The 18,525-nt window shown below is 40.9% G+C and overlaps 1 protein-coding gene across 3 annotated transcripts in view; it reads right to left on the bottom strand.

The window, feature by feature from the left end:
* EML1 (EMAP like 1) overlaps window positions 1-18,525 on the bottom strand; it is a 100,833-nt gene that overhangs the window by 64,882 nt on the left and 17,426 nt on the right. For 2 of the 3 annotated variants that reach the window (XM_062495580.1, XM_062495581.1), the window contains exon 1: window positions 14,583-14,649. The exons of the other annotated variant lie outside the window; for it this stretch is intronic. In XM_062495580.1, coding sequence (XP_062351564.1) covers window positions 14,583-14,649 — 67 coding nt within the window. Of the gene's footprint in view, window positions 1-14,582; window positions 14,650-18,525 lie in introns of those variants that run through there. 3 annotated transcript variants of the gene reach the window in all.

Here is an 18,525-nt window from a genome sequence, read left to right as displayed (position 1 = left end):
GGCAACAGGAGATGGGCAGTTGCCACTACCTGAACCCAGTTCTGCTGCCACCATTACATTTGGCCTGCTGATGATACCCTGCCAAATTATGCTAAAAATCCACAAATTCCACAGGGATACTAAATGCTATGTATTGCCTTCTGCCTTATGTGTATCTCTTCGTATTCATTTTTCTGCAGATTAATAATAAAATTCATACAGTATAGGTAGGTCAAGGCCCCACTTCACTCCCTCTTCCAATTTTTCCTTTTCCTTCTCAATGCAAATTACAAAAATCATCCTCTCCTTCAGCTGTTTTCCTGCATCCGTGACAGGTTGTAAAGACAGTAAGGGTAATGTTCAGAACATACAGTGTAAGAAGAAGTCCATTATTCCTGAAAGGTACTTTGAAAGTGAATAAATAAGACACTGGGTAAGCCAATGCACACAGTTCTAAGATTATACCCATAACATGAACTTCTTAATGAGGCCAAAGAGGTATTCAGAAAAAAAAATGAGAGAACCAGTAGCTTTCCCCAGCTTCCCTTGAATTATTTCAAACACATACAATCAATTTTCACTTTTAAACTTCTGCTTTACGCAACTGTTCAGAGGGCTTCATCTTCAGTGCAACATTACTTAAAAGAAAAATGGATACAAACCTGCATATCATTCATATCTAATGCCTTGCCAACCCACACCTTCTTTTTACTATTTAATTATCATGTGTGAGCCTGCCAAAAGTGTCAAAAGCTTTTTTTTTTAAGCTGCTACTTGTATCATCTGAAAGATGTCATCACTTTAACAACACTCATTTGTTTCCCATGGTTTGTACCTCCAAAAGGTCAGAAGAATTCCCTGGACCTCACTGCACTTTGCACTGGTCACCTTGAAAGGAGCCTTGAGGGACTGAGCTTATTTGACTGCTTCCCATTTCTACTCTCACAGCTGTGGAAATGGGAATTCTGCTCATACAGACTGCCCAATATGATAACTGACATTTAGTATGCAGTACTCAACCACAGCTTGCTAATGGACAGGTAACACGGACTAGAAAGAGCAACAACATGCCAATTTTTCCCAGTCATAACTGGAAAAAAAGAGGAAAGATTTCACAACTGTGCAAGTTGCTGACTTGTCAGCAGAGTAACAGAATTGCTGTTTGCAGCACAAAGTGACTTTAAAATTTTATGCGGGTCTACCTATATATGCAGCAGAACAAAAGTTATTTCAATAAACTGCATGTAAAAACAAATTATTTACACTTCTTAAGATAAATTAAGTTTCTATAAAAAAATCTTACTACTACATTTACATTAAAGATAAAGCTCCCACAGTGCACAGTAGAACACAGTTTGGTAAACTGAGCAATGGCTGCATGACACCAATTGTTTAAAAATCACGTTATGTATTTTAACCACTACTAAATCTAGTAAACCTAGTTAATACAAACCAGTGTAGTGTCAGAAGTTCCCTATACCAGAAACAGCTGTCAACACCCAAACAGAAAGACTTTCATCATATCATAATCAAGATGTTTGAAATAGCTTTTTTTCCTCCCTGATGTATTGTCCTATTTCTGATTCCATACAAGAAGACGCTTTAAGGGAGGCAGACTGGAAAAAGTAAGGAATAAGCAGAAAAAGGTGGCCTGTACCTATTTCATTCTTGGGGGAGGTACACAAGCAGTGCTGAGACACAAGCTTGCTCAGAAAGGTGAAGGTAAGGTGCTTGCAGTTTGGGGTACAGACTGCCATGGACTTGGCAATTGTATGCTCACTGAGCATGGGACTGGTAGGGACTATGCAGAACCAGAATTACAAAGAAAGAAAAACTTTGGCTGGGGTTTTTACCTCCACCCAAATAGCTTCCTTTGCCTTTTCTGGTATTTGTCAGTGGTACATTGGGCAACATCTAAGAAAACTGGGCTCCAACATCTCCCTCTCAAACCTCTTGTTCCACTTCTTAAATAGATTAACCAGTTCCTAGTGCCAGATATTAAAACACTGACAAAATGCATGTGGCTTTCCACACCACTGATTTCAGCAATTGTTCTAAATTAAAACTCAAAAAGAGACAGTCTTAGCAATTCTGTGATTTTAGGGTCTTTACTAAAAATCAGCTGTTTCACTTCTGTTAAAATACCTGCAGAGAGGCTTCAGCCAGGCAACAGCTACTTCAAAGCTTCACATCACACATGCCTAGAGACTTAAACCAAGAGAAACAACTGCCAAATTCAGAAGGCAGTAAAAGGCTTACATTTAGAGGACTCCCTGAGGCTAAACATTTTCTGAAGTTAAAAACTCAAGTATAAAAACTAGAAAGGAGAAAAAACCCTGAAGTTACCCTCTCCTGGAACAATATGCACACAAATTTCTTCGTCACAACTACCAAGGTTAATAACCCAGCATCAACCAAAGGATTTCTGAGCTTCATAAAATCCTACAGAGCCTTGCAGGAATCACTGGAGCTGCTTTAGGCTTATTTAACCTTCCTGGAAATAACAAAGAGTAAAGAAACAGGACAAAACTACTCTCTCTCACATGCAAAATTTTTAATCCAGGCCGTCCTATATGGGACCACTGAAGTTGAATACTAGCTCCTGGCAAGAGTATTTGTGCTTAAATTCCTCAATGCACAAAGTTCTTGTGGATCTTCCTCTTCTCCTTGCAGTGAGTTTACTGTAATCAAATGAATGCCCAGACTTGGTTCTGAGAACAGAGCAGCAGCATCACACTGATGAAGTCTGTTACTGATTAATTCTGATTTTAGGGTATGCTTTTTCCTGAAAAGTTATGGAATAATCTGATGAACATGCCCCTGAAACAAGTGTGCTTCCAAGTGAAGTAATGTAAGAAAGAAGAGATCATTGTTCTTTTGACAGAAATTTTACTTCTATCTCAAAACTATAAAGGAAAATAAAAGAAATGCAAAGTTACAAATTTCCAAAGTGCAAGAAAAAAGGGTAGGTAATATTCAATTACTAATTAAAATTTCAGTTTAAAAAAATATTCAGTACACCTGTGTCCCTGGTGCCAACTATGATTTTTTTTTAATTGAATATGATATTATATTCTGAAAAACACATAAAAAGGATTACAAAAAAGTTGAGATTCATAGTTTCCAGGGAGGCAAAAAAACCAACAAAACACACACAGACACGCATGAAAAGCAACAAAAACTAAATATTCACCAAAGACAGGAATCTCAGTGGTAAAAACTGTATGTTGGTTCACTCTGCTTAGAATGGGTAGGTGGACTGGAAATTAAATTTATGATGCATAGGTAATTTTCCACCTCTATGAACTTTAATTCAATTTTCAATCATATTTGTACCATTCAAAAAGTAGTTTGCCTCTTTATTAGTCTTCAGCAGCTGCATGTCTCTCCCTTGTACTGCCTCATGCAATGTTTTAAAAGTTTGCCTACCACCACTATGCCTGGCACAAGACAGGAAAAAGGGGATCCCTTCTACCTGCTACAATACATAACAGATGGGCAATACTTCTAACTTGGATTAATTTATTGATGCTGTGGAACACATGGTGCCACAAGCAGCTGCAATGACAAAAGCAAGGGTCCAGTTCCACAAGACACAATGGCCATTCTAGAAGCCCCCAGTCTGTCTGCAGCACCCGCTTCTCCTACAATTTATCTTCTGCTGCCTCTGGAAACTGATTTAATTCTCCCACTTGGCAGAAAACTAACCCAGCAAAAGTAAAACAAAAACACCACACACAGATACTGCCTGGTTTTAATTACTTTCTTTCTGTTAGGTTAGCATGTTAAACTAACTGACAATTTAGTCCATCAAGTAGGTAAAATCACAGACAGCAAGTGAGAGAAGGGGAAACAAGACCTTCCTCCCGAGCAGCTGCACAGTGTGCCGTGGTTTATCAGCCCCAGTTGAAAGTGGAAACAGGCAATGGGGCAGGGACATCAGGTCTGCCCTCAAGACCAGAATCCACTTAACCTCCATCTTCTGAATTTTACAGTCTTATCTTCCAGCTCCCATAGCTCTCTGGTTTATTAACCTTTACTCCTAAGGAACACTATACACCCTCTTATCACATAACATCTGAAGGACCGAGTCTGTCATCTGTAACATCCCTTTGTCTCCCATCTACGTTACTTTGTATCTTTTCACTTCATTGAAACAGTTGAAACATTATCACATAGTGTTACTCACCTTCAAAGTTAGAAAAATGATTGTATTACATCAGTATGCATCAGAAACAAGGTAGACAATTTTAAAAGTGCAGATGAAAGGAGAAAGAGTTCTTTTGATTCATCTTGGCCCTGTGGGAGTGTGGGAAGTGGTAAATTGACCTGATACAGACTCCCCCTATTTAAACAAAATTTAGAAATAAGCAGATAAATCATCCAGGTGTATGTGTTCACAGAAGAAGCTAGAATCCCAGCAAGAGTATCTTACCAAGGACTGACAGCTACAGAACAGAATTTCTCAAATAATTTACATGTGAGACAATGCTGGAATAAACCAGACTAGTCTGTTCACTGCTGTAAAGTTTCATCTTAATGCCTAAAACCCTGCGCTCCATAAAAAAATGAGTGAGCAGATACAAATATACTGCATTCAGGAGACCATACCAACAAACGTGTTTTCCAGCTTCTATGAATTTTAGTTATAAAGCATTCACTTAACACAACAGCAACCATTTCTCAATTCCATAGCTGAACATTTAATCCCACAACTCAGTTATTTAACTCTTTCCTAAAACCAAAACAAAGACTCCAAATCATGAAAGAAAGCTGAAATACCATTCAAATAACTAATGATGTAATTCAGCTATAAATCTGTTCTGAACTTCTACAGGTGTGATAGTCAGAACCATTTATTCTTTTAGGCTTGTGCAGATAACACGGTTATCCGAAGTCTCTTAAACAACAGGTCATCCAATGCAGCAAAAACAACCTAAGCAAAACCCACTATACAATGATAAGTAACAATCAGGGGAGGGAACCCCACAACCAAAGCCCTTAATATTTGTATCCTGTTTATTCAGCTTTAAAAACAGAGATGGAAACACCAAACTATTAAATAATAAAAAGAACTGGTAGACTGCTACACCCATATGCCTTCCCCTCTCTCTGCCCTAAAAATGAGTGGGCTTAGATCTTTCAGTAAAGCAGAACTGTTGTAAACCCTTGGTTTTAGTTCTGTCTGATCCATTAAAACTTTCTCAAAAGAAAGAAGTCCAGAGTTTTTAATTTTTTGTTCTGATCATAACGATCTTTCTGATAGAGAAACTGTGAAAACAATCTTCAGACCTAAAGAGGTGCTCGCACCCAATACAGATCCTGTGGTTCCTTGTTCACCATATTAAAAATCTCAAGAAAACCAGAACAGAACATCAAGGAAGCAACTTCTCAGCTGGTGTACTGACCATGCTGCTTCCCAAATGGAATGAATGATGGTTAAAAACTAGAGAGTGGGAGAAAACATCTCTCATAGACTACGACAGTACGACTGCCCCAGCTCTAGCTGCCACAGCTCCCTGTACATATTTCAGTTTGGATCCAAAGGATGCTGCAGCAGTGTTCATCACCCATCACCCCTCTTTGGTTCACAGAGGGGCCAAGTCTTGGGAGAGCACTCCAGCAGCACAGCAGGAGTGCTCCAGTGCAGAAGTGTGTTTGGTAAATAGCATTAAACTAGAGCTAGCCCCTGGTAAATGCAGAGACACTGGATACACCAGCCACACCACAAATTATTTTGCTTTACAGATTTCTTCCCCTTGTTCCACAGTTCCTGCTAATGTGCTAATAGTGCTGGAGTGCAGCATCACAGAGCTAGTGCAGCTTATATATACCTCTTAAAAGTATTCAGCCCTTCAGCTGCAATATCTTGCAGTATGCCAGTCAAATAAAGGCTTATCTGTATGCCTCCACTAGCTGACCCCATCCTATATGTTTGTTGGACCACACACCAAACCCCCAAATTTTAAAAATTGAACTTTTCTCACTTCTCTGTAGAGAAGGTCTCAAGTCCTGCAAACACATATAAACACTTTACTTAAAAACTGTAGGTATAAAATATTTGGTCCCAAAGGACCCTTCATTAGTTCATTAAAACTTCTGAAATCACTTATTTCCAAACTGAAATACAGCTACCACAAGGACTTCTCACACTGTCTAGCATAAAAGGGAGAAAAAGAAAGAACCTCCCCTCACACCTCCTTCCCTGCCTGGCATTATACAGAGTTCACCAAATTACAGTTGATATATATTTTACTATAATAATTTCTTATTGCTAAGAATCCTCATTTTTTTAGATTCAACTGGACTTTGCCATGATCATTTCCAGAGTTTCAAACTACAGTACTATTGAACTCTACAATTAAATTTCTATCACCTGTACATTGTCTGGATTTTGCTTCTTATCCCAAAGCACATCAGCAATTATTACTGTGTTACACTAAGGTATTGTATTTGTGCTCTATAACACTGCCTCTCATAATACATGGACAGAAACTCCTCAATGTCAATTTTAAAATTTAATTCAAAATTCAATGTTTAGATTCACAGTTAGTAACCTAAAAAGGATAGCCTGCTTTTTCAGATCATTTAAGCATAGTCCTGTGTGTCACTGCCCTATAATTTTGTCCTATATTTGGATGATGTAAAGCAAAAAGGCAGCAATGCAGACACTGGTTTGAATAAAGGCTGGCCTGAGCCTCAGAATATGCTAATTCCTGTAAGGTTTTTATCAGTTTAGATAAAGACCTCATTCCCCCTGTGGCCCAGCCAGCCTTGCTGGACCACCCAAGTAGCCACAGACCTCGGTCACCATGTCATTCATCGGGCACTGAGCAGTGGGACAATGTGGGTACACACAAACCCTGACATACCTGCTTCAGGGGCAGCACAAGGACCCACCTGCCACATCCTGCCAGCTCTTTAAAGCAGCATCTCCATGTGGGACATGGAAGGATGCTTTCTAGGCAGCAACAGGTCTGGATAAAACAGCTTGTGAAATGCTACAGAGGGAAGGGGAAAAGGAAGCAACAAAGTGATTATTTGTTTTAGTAAGCATAAAATAAATATGAAACTGTGTCAGGATCTTTCTCGGGTTTCAGAGGGATTTTTTTTTCTTTTTTCACCAAAAGAAAAAAAGTAAGAACTGCTCCTAATGCTGCTGACTTCAGGGTACAGAAACCTTTAACAGCCTCAAGGAAATTCTAGACACCAGTGCCCAGTCAGCCCCACTTGAGTGTACAGGACCTGCACTGGGAAATGTCAAAGGCTGCTTTAGTCTGCTGTGTTTTTCAACACAGATGTAAGAAAAAGAAAAATCTAGTTTTCATAAACACAAGATTAATTACAAAATTTTAATTTGAAAATATTTACCTTTACTAGCTTGAAACAAAGATTGTTTTTCTATGTACGTATTGAAATGTGTTCATCTATTCCCCATCTTAGGAACCTCACATTTCAAAGCTTAGCTTAGGCTCTTGTCCACACTCAATTCCCAGATGTCTAAAAGCCAGTAGCAATGCTTCATGTATTGGCCTGCAACAGATTATAGAAGTTATACTTAAACCCAGAAAACATTTCTTCATTCCTGTTTGCAGGAACCTTGATGCAAATTTACCATCAAATACGGAGTATATGGCGTTAAGAGACCCAAACTGCTTTCATCACAATGGAGTATTTATTCCAGATTTTAAATCCAAAAAGATGATTAGTTTCTACATTCCACAATATCTGAAAACAGTGCTAGAGATCTCCAATGGTAGTTTTCAAATGAATATATTATATTTATTCAATAATCAGTCATTTCAGAGCAAGATGAGAGTATGATGAACCATGTCAGATTTTACCCTTTGGAAGCAATGGAGTGTGGACAATCTCACTTAATTACTTTCCAAAGAATTAATTTAGTGAAATCATGTTAACATATCATTATCCCCACCCCATCTCCCTAAAAAACCTCAGGGAGCTACTTCCACGTTTTAATTATGTAATGGACAAACATTTTAAATTGTGTTTCATGGAAGAAGAGCATCATCCACAGCTCCTTTTGCACTACCTCTAAAGCTTTCACATTTCCTTATGGTTACCCAATTAGTGTCATTTACAAAGAGCAAGCACCCAACAAAAAATGTAGTCATTACACTCTTTCATACAAACTTCCTACATATTCTCTCTCATCATCCACAAGATTTTAGAGATCAAAAGACAGGTTCATTATTACAACTTCACAAAACTTCTCTTGACAAAAAACTGCACATCAACTTTAAAATCTTCATCTTCAATTTCTAAGGAAAGGAGAAAGAAGAGGGAAGTCAGAATAAAACCTAATAAAATGTATGTCACTGACTGGTGCACTCCCTCACTGTCTTCTCATGTATATCCACTTTTTTAATAATGTATTTTTAATATAATTTTAATCCTTATTTGAATTATTTGCATGTGTCTTAAGGTTCAATAAAAGAATTTCTGATTTGCTATTTTTAATTAGAACTTAAAACCTATATTTTATCCACTCTGTAAAGTAATATTAAATTTTTTAAAACTCCTAGAAGATCAGATAAAGCATGTTTTTCTGCCGAGAGCTGAATGCTTTAATTTGCAATTCTGTATGTTGTTTTATTCATGATAAAATACTTGATACTTGTAGTTCCTCTCCACATTGCTAACACTGACACAGATTCTCTATTGAGGTTTGACTATCACTAGAGGATTCTCTCATGACTGGTCTACATTTTCATTTGTTTTTATAAGCTTAGTTAAAAAAGAAATAAAAAAAGGGAAAAAAATTAAATTCCAGTAACTATAATTAACACCATTCATGACTAACACAAGTGTTAATAATTCATGTTTTGGAAATAAGTAGCTAATTAAAGGGCAACAAATTCAGCTTACTTATATAGTGTCTTATTAGTAGTAACAGTTTGAGCTCTAATAGGCTAACAATATATATTGTGCAAGTGTCCATTGCAGCAAGTTATTTTTAATTCATAGCATACTGATTTATTCTGCATACAATTACTGCACAAATCCAAAAAAAAAGTGTTTTTGTATGCCACCTCTCCCTCCTCTTTACTCAAGTAGTGAAGAAAAATATTATAGAATCAACTTATACTCCATATAGCTCCAAAATGCATAAAGCTAACATTTAATGTGGAGTCCAGTTCAGCATTTCTTTTAAGAGTTTGACTGCAAGAGCCAGAACAAATCTCACTGAAGGAAAAGTTAAGAAAATGCTGTCTAAGGTAATAAAATCTGTTCTGCAAAACTGGTAAAAGCCTCAAGTGAGGTATCACCTCCATTCCTGAGTTCAAAACATGCTGCTGCTCTGGAGAGATGCAGAGATGAAACATGAGAAAGTCTGATTTGTCTTCTGACTGTGTTGTTATGGACTTCTGAGAAAAACAACATGAGTAATACTATTAACATGTTTGCAACATCTTTTTGAACATGCTTGCAACACCTTTTCCTACACATAGTGCACGAATCTGCCCAGTGAAAATTGAATTAAAAAATCCAATTTTGTTTTGCATTATTGTTAGGAAATTATCATGGTAAAAGAAATTACAGTCTTTTCCAGCCCTTGATAGATTTGAACTGGTGCCCTGAAAGCTACAAGGCTCAACTTACCATTGTTCCTTCCCTAACCCATTCCATATTGTGTGCCTTTGGTCCAGCTGTAGGAAGAAGGTAACTGGCTGCATTTAGGAAGGTTAAGGAGAGGAAGTGTGAGAGTCAAATGGGAAAGGAAAGACAACCACCAGAATAATACTGTCCATACAGATTTCCTGTTTGTGGTGCTCACTTCCTCCCTGACAGGCATTACTCCACTTGCAGATACAGGAGTTGAAGAGAAGAGGTACACATATTCAATTTGTTTTCAGGAATGGAGGAGAATTACAGAAGCAAAAGATTCAAGCTGCAAATAGACTGACAAAAAGTGAGTCACACAATTTACTTTGCGTGACTTAAGAGTGACTGACATTTATCAAAGCTATTACCTGTCAAAAATCTTAACATGATTTAGTTTTTTGGGGGGGAGGGAGCCAAAAGAAACCATTACTTTTTAGAAGGGTTTTTTTATTATTATTGGTCTGTTCAGCCTGGAGCAGGAGACTTAGAGGAGACCTCACCACAGTCTACAACTTCCTCATGATGGGAAGATGAGTAGCCACTGTAGTGACCAGGTCAGAACCAGGGGGCATAGCCAGAAGTTGTGTCAAGGGAAATTTAGGCTGGATATTAGAAAAACGTTCTTCTCCTATAGGGTGGCTGGGCACTGGAACAGGCTCCCCAGGAAGTGCTCACAGCCCCAAGCCTGACAGAGTACAGTAAGTGCCTGGACAATGCTCTTGGCACATGGTGTGATTCTTGTGGATGGCCCTGTGCAGGGCTAAGGGTTGGATGATCAACGATCCTGGTGGGTCCCTTCCTGCTCAGCATATTTTGTGATCATTCTGGGTTTTTTTTTAGAAAATATATTATAGCATAATTTGTATCAACTTAATTTTTTCTCTACTTTTTTTTTTTACTAACAATTATACTTCAGGTAATCTGTTTAACAGAATTGTAATTAACATTATGGAGTCCCTTGTCAAAGATATCAATTTCATTCAGAAATAATGTTTCACGCTTTTTTTACTGCTTTACCCAGATACTCTAAAGTTGAAGCTTCTGTCAAGCACGGCATTTATGGTTGCAGCAATGGTCATTTGATTTGCCAGCTATGATTTTCCCAGTAGCCACATGAAGGATGTTTAAAAGAGGCTACAAGTTCCAAAGAAATCATATAAAAATTTTCACTTCCATCTTTAAGTCTACAGAGGCATTTTGCAGGAATCCCAGATTTCACACTTCACATTTCACATACCTAATAGTCCTGCCCACAGCAATTACTGTGGTGAAGGCTGTGTAAACAGATAGAGAATAGATAGATAGGGATTTGTGGTCAGAGGACCCACCAAACTCTGCCCACACCCTATGTGTGTTCCCAACCTGGCTATCATCGGTACTGATCACAGCTGCAACTTAGTAAATCAGCTGGAGGTGAGTTGAGCACTGTCCCTAATTCCACTATATGTCTTGTTTGGTAGTGTTTCATGTCCAACGTGGTTCTCTCCATCAGTTTTTAAGCAGATGCTAAAAACCTCAACACTATCGTGCCTTATCAATATCCTTCCACTTTTACCTTCAGCTTAAATAACACATGACTAGCAACCTGAGTGACTGTAGATAAACATACTGGCTTTCTATCTAAAAGTAACTTCTATAACAAGAAAGGTATCTATAACCAGGCACAGTTAATATTATCTAAGTTTTGGTTTACAACATGCAAAATAAACCAATGGAGTCCTTAATTACCTGGAAAGTGACACGTAAGTTGAGAATTGTCCTTGGGCTTTAAGAGAAGTTATTTTAGTGTCTTTCTTAAAAATAAACAAACAAACAAACAGAGCAGGCAGGGCAACTAACAAAACAGTTTGTGCATCTGAAGATTGTCCTCTGAAACTGAAGAGGGGGATACCAAACAAACCAATAAATATGATAAACTCCTCTAAAGCAGGCATGTACTTTCTGCTCAGTTTGCAACTAAGGAAACTAAGGCATCAAGAATGAAATAACTTGCCTAAAATCACATTGGAAGTTTGTACTTCTTGCTTTGATGTTATCTCAGATTGACAATTGCGTTCATTAACACAATGTTTCTCAAATGCCATCTGTACCTTTACTATTCTGAAAAAAGGAGTTTGAAGAAAGTAGGTGTCTTTGAACTAGCTGTGCTAAATATTTGCCCTAGATTCTAGACATGTAGCTCAAAACTAACATATTTTCCTCACCTCTTTCTTCACTCCCTTCCTTCTCCATTTACCTCATTTTTTACACATCACAAATCATAAAAACACATTACTAAATAATATCGCAAACTAAATCTGCATAGCAGTGAAGACCCAAATTCTTCTGAACCCAGGGCTCTTTCTAGAAAGAAAGGAACAAATCTGGAGAAAATCTGCTCTTGTATTAACTTTTTTCTCCCTGACCAGGTCCTCCACCAGACAAGGTCCTGCTCCTTCATCTCCATCACAGTCTTCTGCCCAGCTACTGCTCCCTCCTTCCCAATCCCCTATTGGGCTCCCACCCACTCCAAACAAGGAGAATGTATTGAGAAGTGGGAGAAACTGCAGCCATCCTTGGCCCAAGGCAGACCTTTGTTGCTACCCTGCAGGTGAATCACAGATACTTTTTCAGGAGCACAGCCTTTGCATCCTGATCTTTTAAAAGAATACATATGTGCAGTCTCTTTATAATTTCTTCTGTTTGAGAGCACCAGAAAATTCCATCATGTCTTTTCTTGTACAACTAAAATTAATCCTATTCAGACCAGGAACCTTTACAGCAATGACCACTTTGAGCACCTACCAGCCATTTTGTTTCTCACTTTACCATATACTGAAATCACACTGTCTTTCTATCTCTACCACTTGCTTGCTTTGTTTGGTTTCTTTTATATGTTTGCCCCAATCTCAACTTTACATAATTTTTCATACAGCCCATTATACTTTCAAGAGCTTTCTACTTCCCTATAAAGCAGTTTTATTTACCACTTTCCAACCTCAAAACCCTCACTGGCATCCTCTATTTGTATTTTCTTCCTCTCAGGTCATGTGTGAATGCCTGGCTACCTCAAGGTTGTACTCAAAGGCCTGATTATCTTTAACTCCTCATCTCATTTGATATAGGCTCACTAAAGGCTAACTTGTAAAATGAAGGGCTCCTGAATTCAACCACTTTCATAAGCACAGAATAATACAAACTTACAATAGCCCTTGAGGTCACTATCTACAGTGAGACAAAGCTAAGCAAGTGATTTTTTCTAGAAACACATTCTAGAATATAACACTTAAGGATTAACTAAGATTTTAAAGCCTGCATACAATATAAAAACATACAGCCTATTTCCATCAAGTATAATAGGTGTTCACAGACACCAAACCAACGTGAGGGACAGACCACAGGAATAAGCTGCTCTGCTTTTTCAGAGTATTCAGAAAGTGATGCTACTCCTTCTGCTCCCACATGCAGGCTACTATCATGATCACTGTAAAAGCAAAGCCCAGGGATTTTGGTAGGAAGACAGCTTGCTTATAAATGGATTAGAGTATAAACTTTGAAATACACTGCTGCATGTTTCCTTATTAAAAAACGCTTACAATGAAATACTTATTAAGTTTAGGCAAAACAGGCATCTGCTCTTAGTGTACAACCCCCGTACATAGTCATAGTTTTCTCTCCTGAAGAGCTCCAGAATTACGGTGTCACCACACAATGCACAGCCCACACACAACTCCTGCTGCCCTGAAAAAACTGCTCCCACAATCTCCAGGTCCACACATATCAGAGTTTTCTGCAAACCTGACTCTTCCTTGTACCACATGACAAAGAAAATAATGTGAAATTTATCATCTTCATATCTTCCAAGGAAAGAGGCAGCTATGTCTGATGCAGTTGCTGTCATGAAGCAATTTTGTATGAAGCTGACTCCAGCTGTTCAGACAGCAGTAGAAAGCAGAGACCACTACTAAAATGTAGAGGAATAAGAGAGCCACAAATATGAAATATGAGATTATGGATGCTCACAATTTTGCTGCTAGAAAGCAATAACTTATATCAAAGTAAGGTATTTTGAGATTATAGTCTACCATGAAGAACTCTGTAATATTTAGAATAGCTGATTTATTTCCCCCAAGGGAAATATCAGGTAGTTGAATAATCCCAAGTAGTATGCAGGCCAATCTCCAATAGTGCCTCTGAGGATACTTGCAGTTCCTTTTTTATGACCCGTCACTGCAGCCTGGCAGCTCCCCAGTCATGCTGCCACCCAGGTGATGCCGCCACCCCAATAACCCCTACCTTAAAAAACAGCAGAAAGAAAAACCAGTAACTGCAGGCCAACTCCCGTGACTCCAGTCGGGCATCTGGCACCTCACCACCGCCCTTGGCTGGTGCAGAGGCGCCGGGTGGGCTCTGGCAGCGGGGACGGGCAGGGGGCTGAAGGACACCTGCCCCAGCCGCGGTGTCCCACTGTGCCCCCGGGGTCACGGGCAGCTCGGCCCTATACACGTATATAAATACATGTCCTACACACATGTATATGTTTATTTATATATATACATAGATATATATTTATATGTGTATGTGTGTGTTTATGTTGGCAAACGCGCAAAGGAGACACGCAGCGGTGGGTGATCGCTTGAGCTACCAGATCTGCCTTTGGGAAAGATGCACACGGACATCTAAACCATCCGCACACGCGCACATATCTCTGCATGCTCCCATGAAGGAGGTGCAGAAGTTGCTCGCAGAGGCGCCCCGAGGGCTGGCAGGTTTCCCGCCCTATAACGGGGGAGGCTGAAGGGGGTGAAGTTTGCTCTCTCCTCCTCCTCCTCTCGGCGAGTTGCTCCGCGGAGCCGGGCGGCCCCGGGCGGCGGAGACGCCGCCGGCAGCCTGGACCAGGCCCGCTCCCGGCGCTGCCTTCCCCGCGCCGGCCTCCGCCCCCGCCCCGCCGGAGCGCCGGGACCCCGCCGCTCGCCGGGGGCGGCCCCCGCCCTTACCGTTGCAGAACTGGAGCAGCGAGGAGGTGTCGTAGAGGCTGCTGTAGCTGGAGAAGCCGTCCTCCATCCTGCCGCTGCGCTCCCGGCGTCCCCTCGGCTGTCCCGGCGGCCGCCCGCTGCCTGCTCGCCCACACGCTGCGGAGCGGAGGCGGCTGGGGCCGCGGCGGCCTCGCTGCCTGCCTCACTCAGTTGCCATGGCAACCCATTCACTCCGCCGCGGCTGGGGCGGCGGCCGCTCCGCTCCGCTCCGCTCCGCCGCCGAGGCTGGGGGGAGACCCGCGGGGCGGGCCGGGGCGGGGCGGCCGCCGTCACCGCACGGCACGGCACGGCACGGCACGGCACGGCACGGGAGGCGGGGGGACCCGGGGCGGCAGGACGAGCGGGGAGCAGCGTCCTTCGGCCCCCTGTCCTCGGCGTCCCCGCCGGCTCCGGGCCGCGGCCGAGGGAAGGACGAGCCGCGGGGTCCCCCTGCCGCGCCGCCGGGCCCGACCAGGCCGAGGTGGAGCAGGGACACCGCCCGGCCCTGCTGCGGGACGTGCCCGCCCGCGACCCGGGGGTTAACCCCCAGGTAGGACCGTAGGCACAATTAGGGCCGGAGCGTCCCTGCGTGCGGGGCAGGGGTTTTGCGGTGGCAGCTGTGCAGCCGGGGAGCCCCGCGTACACAGCCTCAGCATCCCTCCCTGCTGCCTCAGCGCTCGGTTGCCTTATCCGACGCTCCTCTCGTTTCTTCCGCTGAAGCAACAGCCTGCCTGTAGTTGCACCTCATGCCCTCCACTGATCTCAGTGGCGATTCTCCTGGCTACAGGACGGAGCTGTCACGATAACGTTGTAATTGATACTCTCTTACCAAACCAAAAAGAATTACACACACTGATTCCGTATGCCATTTTATACAGTTTAAACTGTGTAGTTTGAAGAGTGATACACTTTCCCAATACATGTTAACTGTTTAGCATGTTTTTATCTGGGTACGTTCATAATGCCCATTCAGGGTGAGTTGAAGGTAGTGGTTCAAAACTGGTGGCTAGTAATATTGTAAAATAATTTTATACATTTTGGGCTTCAATTTCTGTGCTAAAGGATGTTGGAGTGTCCAGTGACTGAAAGACATTTTTAGTTCAAGCTCCTCAAGGGACACAAGGGAAATAGTTCATTGCATATCTATAGCACCTTTCATCTTGAAAAATGCCGAAGCACTTAACACATCATGTCTTCAGACCCCAGTCCTTCCAGGAGCTTTTTGCAAGGCAGTTCCACCATGCGGATCCATTTATAGTGTGGGTTTAGTATATGTGAGTCTTCTCACCAACCACTAAACCATGGCAGTGCAAGCACAAAAGTATGCTGTAAAATTAGGCAGAGATATAAGTTCCATGTTAAAGTGGAGTGAAAAGTGCTCCCTCCTGAATTGCCAGTGCCAATACTGGTAGAGTTGAAGTCATCTCCAGCACAAGCTCTTACCCAGCCTGATGTGCTTAAATTGTATCAGACAAAAATAACTGCATTTTATAGCAACGGGCTATAAATAACAGAAAATTGTGGTAGTTTAATGATGTATTAAAAAAAAAAAAAAAAAACAAAAAAACCCCAGAGATTTAAAAAATAAAAGAAAACACTTCAAAAATACAAAAGCATATAGTTTTTCTTAGTGCTTTAAATGAGTCATGATTCTTTCTCATCTTTAAATTTAACACAGAGCCCTTAGGTTTTCTCATAACCTTTTAATTCATAAACCATCAAACATTTCAAAGATGCTACATTATTCTTAAGCATTGTACGCATATATGGGATTTTTGGCAGACAAGTTGCAACAATAGAAAAATGAAGCTCATTTTCAGTAAAAGTTTTGATTAATAATTTCCTTTATTTTAAAATGTTATTTTCATCATGTGGTTATTATTTTTGAGGTTGAGAAGTGTTTTAATATGCTTATTATCCACCATCTTGAGACAAGAGGTGTGCTCACCATGAGATGTCAATGTTACTGTAACCTCTATCTCCTGATATGTAAGTTTTGGGAAATAAAAATATGAAACCTATGCTATTTAAAAGTATTGTTTGTAGTAAAAACTGTGTGGTCAGTGAGATTGCTACAGAGATAATGAAAGTAATGCCCAGTAATTTTTATAAGATTTTCCAAAGTAGGAGAAAGGCCAGAAAGAGGCAATGCAGCTCAGTTTCAGAGAGTAGAAATCAAAAGTCACTTAGAAACTCAAATCTAATCTGTTATTAAAAAGAGATACAACATGTAAAACCTTACAGTATATTTCCCACTGAAATTAATGGTGAAGGTGTGTGTGAAGCCTTTCAGCTCAGCATGCTGCAAATCAGCTCAGAGACAGTGACAGAAAATGGTCTCGGCTCCAGTCTCCAGATGCTGTTATGATGCCATTATACTCTGAGAGCAAGGGTTAGAAAAGGGAAACACTTTCATAATTTAATGATTTTGAGACCTGTTACAATCTGATTATACTAAACTGCACCACAAGGCACGAAGTGAAAAAGAAATTCTGTCTGGCTGTGGGAACAATGGAACAATGGATTAGAAGGATGCACTAATGTGTCTCTGGGAATTCTGGTATGGTGAAACAACAACAAAAAAAATTAGTTGTCCACTTTTCAGTATACTGTAGCCTTTCATCATTATTACATTTCAAAGCCAGTTCTTTGGTAAGTGTGAAACCATAAAGGTGGGAATGTGGCATCCTGAGCAGTACAGTCCAGTGGGGCTGGTGTATTGGGAAAGGATTTGTTGCTGTACACTTGTGCACACTGACTGCTGGCAGTCAGAAACTGTATGATGTTACGTTTTTGAAAGCTGTATTTCATAGCTAATGATTAAACTTTTGATTGACTTGAGTAGTGTAATGCGAATGACTGTTATCTAAGTGAGAATAAAAGAGTTTTCACCCATCCCTCACTGAATTTTCAGGAGTTAATATACTCCAATGCTAGGACAAAGAAGTCTTGCTTTCACTCCCTGTTAACAGGCTGTAGTCAAATATCACCAAATCACAGATTATTCTGAGTTGGGAGGGGTTTGCTAGGATCATCGAAGTCCAGCTCCTGAAAATTTTGATGCTCACTTTATCCCTTCCTGAAAACAGGATCAGTCTGTTTTCACCATGTGGTGGGAGCTTGGACAGCCTCCCCGTTATAGCTGCCCCCTGCGTCTCTGCTGAATGCCACTGCTTCCAGCAGGCTTGTGCGGGGGGAGAGGTGATGGCACTCGCTAAGGGAAGGACGCTGGGATTTGGCTGTCAGTGGCAAAGCCCGCTGTGCAGAGCTGCTGATGGCACCAGGTGCTGTGAGCCCTTCTGTGCAGAGTTTACAGGAGGTGAAGGTTCAGTTCACCACAGAGGCTGGAGGGCTTTTCTTTCAGGTCAGTGCAAAGCCTGTCTGCTGAACAGATCAGGGAAGCTTGGATGGCTGCTGTGCTCACTGAACATACATTGTAACTGCAGAAATCTTCATCAGGCAAAGCATCTAGCACCATCAGCAAATGTGCTAGTTTTGCTAAAATTTATCAGTGGATATAATTATACCATCTATTTTACCATGACTAACTTTTGAAGATCCCCTCAAGCTCTTTAGCAATCATTTGATAGGTCACGTTTACTGCAGTGTGATCAAAGGGAGCTGAGCTCATTTCTGTAGCTCACTATGTTTCCATTTAACATGCAAGAGTCTGTTTCACCATTCACAGTGTTACTTAATGCAGCAGTTGGCCTCTGCTTGAGCCTGGAATCTTTCAAATTGTATGTTTGTTCAAGTTTTGCTTTTCCTCCATGAGTCAGAAGTTTCATCCATTAAAAAGCTGAAGCACTGCAACACTGGGTGCCTGGGCCCAGACTTCAAGCCAAAACACAAGGTACCACATGTGTGCTTCTCCCTGAATCCTCTCATTCAGAACCAAAGAAGTGGGCATCTTTTCCAGCTGTTC

The sequence above is a fragment of the Cinclus cinclus genome, chromosome 6, assembly GCF_963662255.1.
Source record: "Cinclus cinclus chromosome 6, bCinCin1.1, whole genome shotgun sequence".
NCBI lineage: Eukaryota > Metazoa > Chordata > Aves > Passeriformes > Cinclidae > Cinclus > Cinclus cinclus.
Note: the sequence above shows the minus strand (reverse complement) of the source record. Positions and strands in the feature narration are given on the sequence as shown.